Consider the following 13,738-nt stretch of genomic DNA (forward strand, 5'->3'; position numbering starts at 1 on the left):
TCCCGAATATGATGCTTTCCACTTTTCAGATCGACAGGAGACATAATAGGGAATTCCAGTGTGCAATGTTACTGCTACATGAAGTAACTGATACCCTTGTGCTATGCCATCTAAGATGGAATGTAGCCAATCATCAAGATGCAGCCTGCTCCCGGGTAGCCTGGCACAAATGCGTATACAGAAACTGTGGCTGAATCCCAATCGTCTGCTGTAACTTCACCCTTTCTCTGGGATTTCCGAGAATCTTCCGCTGAAGTGACAGCAGATGATCGAGAGACCTGCTGCTGAAATTCAACCCCAGCACTGCAACGATGTACACTGAACCAATCTAACTTATAGATCATCACTCTCGGCAGAAGCCTTCCCTTTATTTCCCACGGCAGAGCTTCCACATCCTAATCACCTGCCATCTTTTGTATCCTCTTGGTATTATGTTCTTGTTGCATCATGAGTTCACAGCTTCTCTCTCGCTTTTGAAAATAGGCTTTACTATGGATTGTCCTGCTTCAAACTGCTTTCAAGCTCTAGAAAATCAAAGGAAGTTCAGGTTGACACTGTTTTTCTGCTTCTCCCTCCCGCTATGCCAGCCCTCTTTGCATTGCGGTTTCTCTCGTGTCGTACTATTTTACCCATTTTATTATTTCAAACGAGTCAGGGAGGGCTCTTCCTGAATGGTCTAAGGGTTTTTACTGAGTGTTACAGATCAGTGTTGCTTGATGATTGCAATCAGTTTACCCAGGCAGCTATAAACCCTCAGAAAAAGATAAAGTTCTTTGCACATTGCTTTTAGTTATTTTGGACTCAGTCCTGACCTTTATCATGGAGGTTATTTCTCGCTCGCACCAGGTCTGGGTCATCTGGCCCGACACCGAGGATTCGTAGGGCTGTGTAATTCAGCGCTGTTCCGAAAACTGTCGACTTGTCCTCCACATGCCTAGGGTTCAAATCAAAAATCATGGGCCATATTTGGCATTAGGATACAGGAAAGTGCACAGTAAGCCATAAGAAGCAAGGAGTACATTTACCAGTAGCTTCAGAACACTAGGGGCTGGTCTTGGCAATGGTGAAACCACAACAGATGCATGGCCTGTTACCTTGCATCTCACTGAAGAAACTGGCACTCTGTATGGAAAGCAGAGTGAATATATGGCTGGGAATCTTAAGATCTCAAAATGTAAAATAAATGCTGATTTGTTAAGGGTCTTAGAATGTAGTTTTATTATACGGTGTTGAAAGGTTGAGCCTCAAAGAATGAATGGAATTTACCACCAATTTACCACAATGAATTGACCCCCCCCCTCGCCACTTTAAGAATAACCCCAGTCTTTGTACAGCAGCAAGATTTCTGTCTACACCAACAAGTAACCGTAGCTGGAAATTACATTTTGGAATGTATTTTCCCCATTTTTAATATTTAAGTTCTCCGGATGTGGGCAATGTTGGCAAGGTAACCCCACTTTTTAAGAAAGGAGGGAGAGAGAAAACAGGGAATTATAGACCGGTCAGCCTGACATCGATAGTGGGTAAAATGATGGAATCAATTATTAAGGATGTCATAGCAGCGCATTTGGAAAGAGGTGACATGATAGGTCCAAGTCAGCATGGATTTATGAAGGGGAAATCATGCTTGACAAATCTTCTGGAATTTTTTGAGGGTGTTTCCAGTAGAGTGGACAAGGTGTATTTGGACTTTCAAAAGGCTTTTGACAAGGTCCCACACAAGAGATTAATGTGCAAAGTTAAAGCACATGGGATTGGGGGTAGTGTGCTGACGTGGATTGAGAACTGGTTGGCAGACAGGAAGCAAAGAGGAGGAGTAAATGGGTACTTTTCAGAATGGCAGGCAGTAACTAGTGGGGTACCGCAAGGTTCTGTGCTGGGGGCCCCAGCTGTTTACATTGTACATTAATGATTTAGACGAGGGGATTAAATGTAGTATCTCCAAATTTGCGGATGACACTAAGTTGGGTGGCAGTGTGAGCTGCGAGGAGGATGCTTTGAGGCTGCAGAGTGACTTGGATAGGTTAGGTGAGGCAAATGCATGGCAGATGAATGAGAGCTTATCCACTTTGGTGGTAAAAACAAAGAGACAGACTATTATCTGAATGGTGACAGATTAGGAAAAAGGGGAGGTGCAACGAGACCTGGGTGTCATGGTACATCAGTCATTGAAGGTTGGCATGCAGGTACAGCAGGCAGTTAAGAAAGCAAATGGCATGTTGGCCTTCATAGCGAGGGAATTTGAGTACAGGGGCAGGGAGGTGTTACTACAGTTGTACAGGGCCTTGGTGAGGCCTCACCTGGAGTATTGTGTACAGTTTTGGTCTCCTAACTTGAGGAAGGACATTCTTGCTATTGAGGGAGTGCAGCGAAGGTTCACCAGACTGATTCCCAGGATGGTGGTATTGACATATCAAAAAAGACTGGATCAACTGGGCTTGTATTCACTGGAGTTCAGAAGAATGAGAGGGGATCTCATAGAAATGTTTAAAATTCCGACGGGTTTAGACAGGTTAGATGCAGGAAGAATGTTCCCAATGTTGGGGAAGTCCAGAACCAGGGGTCACAGTCTAAGGATAAGGGGTAAGCCATTTCGGACCGAGATGAGGAGAAACTTCTTCATCCAGAGAGTGGTGAACCTGTGGAATTCTCTACCACAGAAAGTTGTTGAGGCCAATTCACTAAATATATTCAAAAAGGAGTTAGATGTCGTCCTTACTACTAGGGGGATCAAGGGGTATGGCGAGAAAGCAGGAATGGGGTACTGAAGTTGCATGTTCAGCCATGAACTCATTGAATGTTGGTGCAGGCTCAAAGGGCCGAATGGCCTACTCCTGCACCTATTTTCTATGTTTCTATGTTACATTGACTGCCCATCCGAAGCAGCCCTGACAATCATTATAGGCAGTCCCTCGAAATCGGAATTACAGTCTCTGTCACAGGTGGTTCAGTCAATCGTTGAAGGAAAGGGTGGGTGGGAAGTCTGGTTTGCCGCAAGCTCCTTCTGCTGCCTGCGCTTGATTTCTGCATGCTCTCAGCAACAAGACTCGAGGTGCTCAGTGCCCTCCCGGATGCTCTTCCTCCACTTAGGGCGGTCTTGGGCCAGGGATTCCCAGGTGCCGATGGGGATGTTGCACTTTATCAATGAGGCTTTGAGGGTGTCCTTGAAATGTTTCCTCTGCCCACCTGTGGCTCGCTTGCCGTGTAGGAGTTCAGAGTAGAGTGCTTGCTTTGAGAGTCTTGTGTCGGGCATGTGGACAATGTGGCCCACCCAATGGAACTGGTCGAGTGTGGGCAGTGCTTCGATGCTGGGGATGTTGGCCTGATCGAAAACACGGATGTTGGTGTGTCTATCCTCCCAGGGGATTTGCAGGATCTTACGGAGACATCGTTGGTGGCATTTCTCCAGCGATTTGAGATGTCTACTGTATATGGTCCATGTCTCTGAGCCATACAGGAGGGTGGGTATCACTACAGCCCTGTAGACCATAAGCTTGGTGGCAGATTTGAGGGCCTGATCTCCCAACACTGTTTTCCTCAGGCGACCGAAGGCTGCGCTGATGCACTGGAGGCAGTGTTGGACCTCGTCGTCGATGTCTGCCTTTGCTGATAGTAGGCTCCAGGGGTATGGAAAGTGGTCCACGTTGTCAAGGGCCGCGCCGTGGATTTTGATGACCGGGGGCAGTGCTGTGTGGCGGGGTCAGGTTGGTGGAGGACCTTTGTCTTACGGATGTTTAGTGTAAGGCCCATACTTTTGTGCGCCTCGGTGAAGATGCTGACAATGGCTTGGAGTTCAGCCTCAATGTGTGCAGGCGCAAATGTCGTCCACGTACTGTAGTTCAACGACAGAGGATGGGACGGTCTTGGATGTGGCCTTGAGTGACGAAGGTTGAACAGGTTCCCATTGGTTCTATAGTTTAGTTCTACTGCAGTGGGGAGCTTGTTGAGTGCGAGATGGAGCATTGCAGCGAGGAAGATCAAGAAGAGGGTTGGCGCGATGATGCAGCCCTGCTTGACCCCGGTCCGGATGTGGATTGGGTCTGTGGTGGATCCATGGGTCAGAATCACGGTCTGCATGTTGTTGTGGAGCAGCCCTTGTGGCTGAGGAGTTCCCGGAGTCATAGTGCAGATTCCGTCCACTACGGGGTACAACGGATATGATCTTCACCGTGCGACAACTGCAAGGGAGGTGCAATGTACAGCACCAACCCTTGTACATGGCCTTCTTTAACCTCACGAAGGCCTTTGACACTTAACCGCGAGGGACTATGGACCATCCTCCTCAGTTTCGGCTGCCCCAAAACTTTTGTTGCCATCCTCCACCCAACAATCAAGTTGCTTGTTAGGCAAGTTATGAGGACATTAAAGGTCAGTGACTGGAATTATGTGTAGACCACACCAAGTGGGGTGGCTGGTTCCCTTTCCTGAATTGCATTCGTGAACTATGAGTTTTTTTTAAATTACAACTCCAGCAGCTTTTAAGCTCATTTTTATTCTCATGCTAGCTCCGAAATAACCAGATTTGTTCAATTTAATTTTACAATTTGCCTTGATGGGATTTCAACTCTCAATCTGGAGTTAGACAGTGTACCAGTAACATGACATCTATTCCACACCAAGCATTCTCTCCATCTGAGTTTCCATTTGCGAATGGCATTATAGAGATAGCAGAAATATAACATCAGATCAGGACTGTCCTCCCCTCTTTGTGGGGAGAGCTGTGGTGGAAAAGGAGTGCTGTTAATAATTGGGTTTTGTAATGGCACAAAACCCTATTCTTCACATCAACATGACACATCACAGCTTGGTACTTCCATTCTAGAGTGTCAATTGTGGGCAGCTCCCTGTTGGAAATATTGATTTCAAGCCAGATTCATGTTGTCCATTATTTAATGTTTGGAGATTACAGGAATTCAAGTCATCTGTGAACCTTAGTAGCTGTTAGTAAATGAGCCCTTCACCTCTTTTCCCTAGGTTAGACTGGAATGGAATCCAAAGTGACAAAGAAAAAGGGCGTAAAATTAAGATCAGCTGACATATAAACTCAATCTCGCTATTCAGTGCTATATTTTGTTACAGATTTATTGGTACTTACAAACCCCAGCCTCCATCCGGAAGTTGTACTGAACGCAGATATCGGACCATTTCCTTCTTCTGAGCATCTGAGAGTGGTATCTTTGCTACATGACATGTAATCAGGAGCCCTAAAATATATTGGTTAAAGAAAAAGCTCAGTTATTAAAATTATTTTTTTGTTTTGAAATTAGTGTCCATTATTATATTTAACTGTCTCTCTCCCAAAATTGAATGCGTCCTTCTGGTGTTAACATGGGCTGCTCCACAGCCATTTGAAACTCCTCACATACCAATCTCAGTAGTGCCATCAGAAAAGGTGCAAGGCATTTCCCCGAGAGAAGGGACATAAGCCTCAAGAAAGTAGCTACATGTTACTCTTGCTTCTTTCCCCTTCCGTTTCCTGATGAGATATGGTGTGTGATGCAGGAAGACTCAAAGAAAAAAAAAGTAGAAATAAAGGCATGAAGCCCAAGTCTTAACACCAACACTAAACATCACACCTCGATATTTCCATCCTCATCTGTTGTGGGCCTCTCTTCATTGGGAATATTGGCTTCAAGGCAGATTTGTTCTGCAAATGTCTTTCCCTAGGCAAGACAGAATGAGATACCCAGGTTGCCAGATAGGAAGTGTACGAAAGGTCCATTTCCATAATATTCCCGACTCACCTGGTAGAAGGAAGAGCGGTCCTCCATAGTCTCCAGCCCAATGTCCATCCTCGGCCTGTAGTAGTGCATAAAACTTCATTCCCTGCAGAACTGCCTCTTGTGCTGTACCAGCACTCAGTAAATTCTTAGAAAATTTACTCTGAAACATCAAGACATGATACACATGTATTTCAGCATTGTTCCACATCAGACATTGTATTCTCTTAAACTCAGTATCGAATCATTGGCAACTTAAATATGCAATTTTGATTGATAACTGTGACTGGAAGGCTATATCCAGTGGGGTTCTGCAAGGCTCAGTGCCGAGTCCCTTGCTTTTTGTGGTATATATCAATGACCTGCAGTTGAATGTTGGGGGTATGATTATTAAGTTTGCAGATGACACTAAATTCAAATTGAAAACAAAGGCATACAATGTGGCCAAGACTAGTGGCAGGACAGAAGATTGGGAAATTTTTAAAAGCCAGCAAAGAACAACTACAAATATGATTAAGAGGGAAAATAGATTATGAAAGTAAACTAGCACGAAATATAAAAACAGATAGTAAGAGTTTCTACAGGTACATAAAAAGGAAAAGAGTGGCTAAAGTAAATGTTGGTCCCCTAGAGACTGGGGAATTAATAATGGAGAACTGGGAAATGGCAGAGAGATTGAACAATTATTTTGAATCGGTCTTCATGGTAGAAGACACTAAAAACATCCTAATAGTGGATAATCAAAGGGCTAAAGGGAGGGAGGAACTTAATATAATCACTATCACTAATGAAGTAGTACTAAGTAAAATAATGGGACTAAAGGCGGACAAGTCCCCTGGACCTGATGGCTTATATCCTAGGGTCTTAATAGAAGTGGCTACAGACTTAGTGGATACATTGGTTGTAATCTACCAAAATTCCTTCAATTCTGGGGCGGTCCCAACGGATTAGAAAACCACAGATGTAATGCCCCTATTTAAAAAAGGAGGCAGACAAAAAGCAGGAAACTATAGATCAGTTAGCCTAACATCTGTCGTTGGGAAAATGCTGGAGTCCATTATTAGCGGGACATTTGGAAAAGCATGATTCAATCAAGCAGAGTCAACATGGTTTTATGAAAGGGAAATCATGTTTGACAAACTTGCTGGAGTTCTTTGAGGATGTAACGAGCAGGATGGATAAGGGGGAACCAGTGGATGTGGTATATTTGGATTTCCAGAAGGCATTCGATAAGATGCCACATAAAAGATTACTGCATAAGATCTCACGGGATTGTGGGTAGTATATTAACATGGATAAAGGATTGGCTAACTAACAGAAAACAGAGAGTTGGGATAAATCGGTCATTTTCAGGTTGGTAAACTGTAACTAGCGGGGTGCCACAGGGATCAGTGCTGAGGCCTCAGCTATTTACAATCCATATTAATGGCTGAAGGGACCGAGTGTAATGCAGCCAAATTTGCTGATGATACAAAGATAGGTGGGAAAGCAGGCTGTGAGGAGGACACAACAAATCTGCAAAGAGATAGACAGGCTAAGTGAATGGGCAAAAATTTGGCAGATGGAGTATAATGTGGGAAAATGTGGGTTTATCCCCTTTGATAGGAAAAATAAAAAAAGCAAATTATTTAAATGAGAAGAGATTACAAAATGCTGAGGTACAGAGGGATCCGGGGGTCCTTGTACATGAAACACAAAAAGTTAGCATGCAGGTACAGCAAGTAATTAGGAAAGCAAATGGAATAAGAACATAAGAACAAAAGAAATAGGAACAGGAGTAGGCCATACTGCCCCTCGAGCCTGCTCCGCCATTCAATAAGATCATGGCTGATCCGATCATGGACTCAAGTCCACTTCCCTGCCCGCTCTCCATAACCCCTTATTCCCTTATCGTTTAAGAGACTATCTATTTCTGTCTTAAATTTATTCAACATCCCAGGTTCCACAGCTCTCTGAGACAGCGAATTCCACAGATTCACAACCCTCAGAAGAAATTTCTCATTTCAGTTTTAAATGGGCGGCCCCTTATTCTAAGATTATGCTCTCTAGTTCTAGTCTCCCCGATCAGTGGAAACATTCTTCATCCACCTTGTCAAGCCCCCTCATAATCTTAGACATTTTGATAAAGATCACACCTCATTCTTCTGAATTCCAATGAGTAGAGGCCCAACCTACTCAACCTTTCCTCATAAGTCAACCCCCTCATTTCCAGAATCAATCTAGTGAACTTTCTCTGAACTGCCTCCAAAGTATATCCTTTCTTAAATATGGAAACCAAAACTGCATGCAGTATTCCAGGTGTAGCCTCACCGATATCCTGTACAACTGTAGCAAGACTTCCCTGCTTTTATACTCCAGCTCCTTTGCAATAAAGGCCAAGATTCCATTGGCCTTCCTGATCACTTGCTGTACCCGCATACTAACCTTTTGCGTTTCATGCACAAGTATGCCCAGGTCGCGCTGTACCTCAGCATTTTGTAATCTCTTCCCAGGGTAGATGCAGAGAGGATGTTTCCCCTCGTGGAGGAATCTAGAACTAGGGGACATGAAAATGAGGAGGAATTTCTTCTCTCAGAGGGATTGTGAATCTTTGGAATTCTCTACCCCAGAGAGCAGTGGAGGCTGGGTCAATGAATATATTTAAGGTGGAGATAAGACAGATTTTTGATTGATAAGCAAGTCAAGGGTTATGGGGAGCGGGCAGGAAAGTGGAGTTAAGGCCAAGATCAGATCAGCCATGATCTTATTGAATGGCGGAGCAGACTCGAGGGGCAATAAAACCTACTCCTGCTCCTATTTCTTATGTAATTATGGACCAAATAGGAGATCTTGTGGAGCCAGAGTGCATGGCTGAGGCACTAAATGAGTCCTTTGTATTGTCTTCACTAAAGAGGGTGCTGCCAATGCAACAGTACCGAGATTGGATAGGATAAAAATGGATAAAGTGGAGGTACTCAAAAGGTTGGCAGTGCTCAAAGTAGAAAAGTCATCCAGTCTGGATGGGATGCATCCTAGGTTACTGAGGGAAGTAAGGGTGGAAATCTTCCAATCCACCTTGGATATGGGGGTGGCAGCGTGAGCCGCCAGCACGCACGTCCGCACGAGCCCCAGGCCTGCGAGCACCATCAGAGCAGGCCGGGGAGCGGAAGGAGCAGCGTGGCGGCCTAGCCCAGCAGTCTGCGCAACCCCCGGCCTGCGAGCACCACCGGAGCAGGCTGGGGAGCGGAAGGAGCAGCGAGGCAGCATACCACTCCAGGGAGCAGCACGTGCTGGAGCACGAGAGCAACGGCAGTGAGAGCGTGGGCAGGTACTGCAGGTGCGGCGAGGTCGGGGCGAAGGAGCGGCGAGAGATTGTCGAGGGACGTGATCGGGGCCCAGGAGAGTCGTGAGTTCGGGGCCCAGAAGAGGCGAGGGCCCAGGGGCAGCACGGGCCAGCCCACACTGCGATATGTATGCACACTACGTCTGTGCAGCAGAGCCGGTCTCCAGTCATCTTGGTTAATCCTTGCTACTGGACCAAGACCTAGCTCTGTCAAGCCCGTATGGTGGCTGGTGTGCAACGGTCACCACACGTTAAAAAAAATTCAAGCATAGGCATCTTCCACCCTTCAAGATTTAGTTCGGGATCTGGAATTTTAGGTCCTTCATTGAAACACCTGTGAACTTCTTGAGTGGAAGCAAGTCATCCTAGATTTGAGGGACTGCCTATGATGGTGCCAGAAGACTGGCAGATTGCTAATGATAAACGCCTATTTAAAAAAGAGCAGATTATAAACCCGACAACTACAGGCCAGTCAGCCTAACATCGGTGGTGGGAACCTTTCAGAGACAATATTAATGGGCATTTGGAGAAGTATGGGTGAATAAATGAAAAGCAGCATGGATTCAATAAAGGCAAATCGTGTTTGACTAACTGGATTGAGTTCTTTGATGAAGTAATGGAGAGGGTTGATGAGGGTAGTGTGGTTGATCTTGTGTATATCTTGTGATGTTCACAAGGCTTTTGATAAAGTACCACATAATAGACTTGTAAACAAAATTAAACCCCATGGGATGACAGGGATAGTGGCAGCACAAATATTAAATTGGCTAACAGAAAGCAGACAGTAGTGGTCAACAGTTGCTTTCAGACTGGATGAAATATACAGTGGTAGACCCTAGAGATTGGTGTTAGGATCACTGCTCTTTTTGATATATATTAATGACCTGGACTTGGGTATAGAGGGCATAATTTCAAAGTTTGCAAATGATATGAAACTTGGAAATGCAGTAAACAACGAGGAGGATAGTAACAGATTTCAGGAAGACAGACTGGTAAAATGGGCAGACACATGGCAGATGAAATTTAACGTAGAGACGTGTGAAGTGATACATCTTGGTAGGAATAATGAACTAAATGGTACAATTTTAAAGGGGGTGTATGTGGACCCAGGAAGGTGGCAGGACTAGTTGAGAAGACTTTTAAAAAAGCATATGGGGTCTTTGGCTTAATAAATAGAGTAATAGAGTACAAAAGCAAGGAAGCTATGTTAAACCTTTAGAAAACACTTGTTAGGCCCAAGCTGGAGGACTGTGTTCAATTCTGGCCACATTTTAGGAAGGATGTTAAGGCCTTGGAGAGGGTGCAGAAGAGCTTCACTCGGAAGTTGCCAGAGATGAAGAACTTCAGTTATGTGGATAGACTGGAGAAAATGGGATTGTTCTCCTTAGAGCAGAGAAGGTTAATTGGAGATTTGATTGAAGTTTTCAAAATCATGAATGGTTTTGATAAGAATAAATAAGGAGAAACTATTTCCAGTGCCAGAAGGGTCAGTAACCAGAGGACACAGATTTTAGGTAATTGCCAAAAGAACCAGAGGCAACATGAGGAAACATATCATATATATATATATTTTTTTTTTTTTAAAACACAGCAAGTTGTTGTGATCTGGCATGCACTGCCTGAAAGGGTGGTGAAAGTAGATTTAATAATAACATTCAAAGGGGAATTGGATAAATACTTGAAGGGTATAAATTTGTAGGGCTATGAGGAAAGAGAGTGGAATTAATTGGATAGCTTTTTCCAAAGTACTGGCACAGGCATGATAGCCAAATGGCCTCCTTCTGTACTGTAAGATTCTGTGATTCTATGAAAAAAGAGTCAATAATGAGATTTTTTTAAATGTGAATCCAGACATTGCTCCTTCAGTACCTTATATGTAAATAAAATTGTGGATTGTATGAAATGATGGCTGTATATATTTCTTTGAAGAGATCAATATGGAAATTCTTAATACTATAGGCACGTACAGTGTTGAGTCCCAATGAATGCAGCTCCAGCATTGTTTGTGGCCTGCCTTCTGCTTCTCTGTAGTCGATGCAACTCCACGTCTGTCTGCCCTCAACATTAGAAAGCCTCCAGCGGGTCAGGTCTGTAGCTGGCTCAGTTTTGTATGGACCACCTCTTCTGCGCAAACACCTGTGAACAGGAGAAAAGCACATCACAGGAAGCTGACCCAGCCCCAGCATTCATCCTGCCACAGTTAAAAATCACTGACTGAAACCTGCATTCTTAATTGATTTTCTCTGATTCTCACGCCTACTGCACACAGCTTCAGCCTGGAAACAAACTCATATCCACATTTGAAATGTTATTATATATTCATACACAAAGCTTTCTATGTAGGCGCGGGGGAGGAGCCGCGGCAGGGTACCGGTGACCCGGCGGCAGCGGCTTCGTCAAACCGCCGGATAGTGGCAGCCGAGCCGAGCCGAGCCGAGCCCTGCCATACCGTCCCGTCCCCCGGAGCCAGCATCTCCCATTTGCCTGTATTCAGCCCCGGGCTCACCCTGTCAGCGGCGCCGCCATCTCCCCGCTCGCTCTGCCGGTGGTGGTCGGTGCGGCTGCGCGAGGCTTCAGCTGAGCATGAACCGAGGCGGGGGGACCAATCAGATCGCACAACCATTGTGCGCTCACCTCCCAGCCGCCAATCACTGGAGAGAGAGGCTGACAATCGACCAATCAAAAGAGGCGGTGGGTGGGGGTATCTGTCCGGTGGACAGCCAATCAGCAATTTGTTGTTGGGCTAACAGGACCCAATCAAAAGCTGGTATTTTGGACAGACAGGTTGCTGATCAATCAGCTGTGGGTGTGCGGCGGGAGGGCGGGGCTGGGCAGAGCTGCGGGTTATGAATGGCGGGCGCGCAGACTCCTGGCAGTGCGCGATGGCGAAGATCCTGTACCAAGATGCAGAGCGCCTGTGGCAGGGCTCTATATAAACTGAGGACCGTTGGTGGCAACAGGACCATTTCAGATGCTGCGTGGCCGATGTAGCCGGCAACTTGGCAGTCATGGTCGCGAGAAGCAGATTGTCTGTGTTTTAACAACACTGTGGTGAATAATAAAAACACAAAATGCTGGAAATCGCGGCGGGGCAGGCAGCAGCTGTGGAGAAGCAGAGTTCACCGTTTCAGGTCGATGGCCCTTCGGCAGAACTGGCGAAGGTTCAAAATGAACGGATTGTTGAGGAGCAGTGAAAGGGGGAAGGGAGGAAAAATCAAAGGGAAGGTCTGTGACAGGGTGCAAGACAGGAGAGATTAGAGAGACAGAGGGGATGATGGGCTGACTTGAGATGGTAATGGCAGAAGTAAGAAAGAGATTAGTTTAGATAAGGTGTGAATGGTCGAATAATTGCCAGCTGCCATGGGAAACGAGAGAGAATATTTTTCTAAAACATAAGATGGGTGGGAGAGAGGTTTTTTTTTTAAAAAAAAGGAAATAGAGCAATTACTGTGGTAAATAATGTTGGTGAGCTGCAGGCATCACCTGGGACTATGACATGGTGGCAATATTGGAGACCTGGCTCAAAGAAGTGGAGGAACGGGCACTCAGTATTACTTGCTTCAATATACTAAGGAAAGATAGAGGGTGGGGGCATTTATGAAACATACTGTTACAGTGGTGGTTGGGGTGGATATACTCGAGGGTTTAAAAACATAAGAAATAGGAGCAGGAGTAGGCCATTTGGCCCCTTGAGTCTGCTCTGCCATTTAATATGATCATGGTTGATCTGATGACAAAGACATAATCTATTTGATTAGAATTAAGGAACAATACTGCTGGCCAGCAAATAGTGGAAAGAAGATAGAGGAGCAAATGTGCAGGCACACCTCACAAAAGAAAGACCTAAAGAGCCTTTGGAGTGATTTTAACCTCCATATTGATTGGACAAATCAAATTGGTCAGGGTAGCCTTGAAGAGTGCATAAGGGACAGGTTCTTTGAGCAGTATGTACCGGAACCAACCAGGGAGCAAGCTATCTTGGATCTGGTCCTGTGGAATGAGACAGGATTAATAAACAATCTCCTTGTAAAGGATCCCCTTGGAATGAGTGGTTGAATTTCAAATTCAGGTGGAGGGTGAGAAAGTTGGATCTCTAACCAGTGTACTAAGCTTAAATAAAGGAGACTATGAAGGTATGAGGGCAGAGTTGGCTAAAGTGGACTGGGAAAATAGATTAAAGTGTAGGATGGTTGATGAACAGTGGTGTACATTTAAGGAGATAGTCCACAACTCAAGAAAACTATATTCCAGTGAAGAGGAAAGGGTGTGAAAGAAAAGATAGCCATCCGTGGCTAACTAAATAAATAAAGTGACGGTATCCAATTAAAAACAAAGGCATACAAAGTGGCCAAAACTAGTGGGAGGACAAAAGATTGGGAAGCTTTTAAAAACCAGCAAAGAATGACCAAAAAATATGATTAAGAAAGGGAAGATAGACTATGAAAGTAAACTAGCATGAAATATAAAAATAGATAGCAAGAGTTTCTACAAGTATATAAAAAGGAAAAGAGTGGCTAAAGTAAATGTTGGTCCCTTCGACGACGAGACCGAGGAATTAGTGATGGGGAACATAGAGATGGCAGAAAGGATATTAACAACTTGGAAGAAGGGACTGAGTGTAACGTAGCCAAGTTTGCTGACAATACAAAGATGGGAGGAAAAGCAATGTGTGAGGACACAAAAAATCTGCAAAAGG

General features: G+C 44.9%; 1 protein-coding gene across 1 annotated transcript in view; it reads right to left on the bottom strand.

Annotated features, from left to right (window-relative positions):
* The window catches only part of lss (lanosterol synthase (2,3-oxidosqualene-lanosterol cyclase)), a 138,870-nt gene extending 127,279 nt beyond the window's left edge, over positions 1–11,591 (bottom strand). The window contains exons 1-5 of the mRNA XM_070876275.1: positions 11,549–11,591; positions 11,010–11,178; positions 5,745–5,883; positions 5,096–5,204; positions 813–934 (exon numbers count right to left, since the gene is read on the bottom strand). Coding sequence (XP_070732376.1) covers positions 813–934; positions 5,096–5,204; positions 5,745–5,883; positions 11,010–11,178; positions 11,549–11,568 — 559 coding nt within the window. The 5' untranslated portion in view covers positions 11,569–11,591. The remainder of the gene's footprint in view (positions 1–812; positions 935–5,095; positions 5,205–5,744; positions 5,884–11,009; positions 11,179–11,548) is intronic.
* Positions 11,592–13,738: the final 2,147 nt, after the last annotated feature.

This window comes from Pristiophorus japonicus, chromosome 3, assembly GCF_044704955.1.
Source record: "Pristiophorus japonicus isolate sPriJap1 chromosome 3, sPriJap1.hap1, whole genome shotgun sequence".
Taxonomy (NCBI): Eukaryota; Metazoa; Chordata; class Chondrichthyes; family Pristiophoridae; genus Pristiophorus; species Pristiophorus japonicus.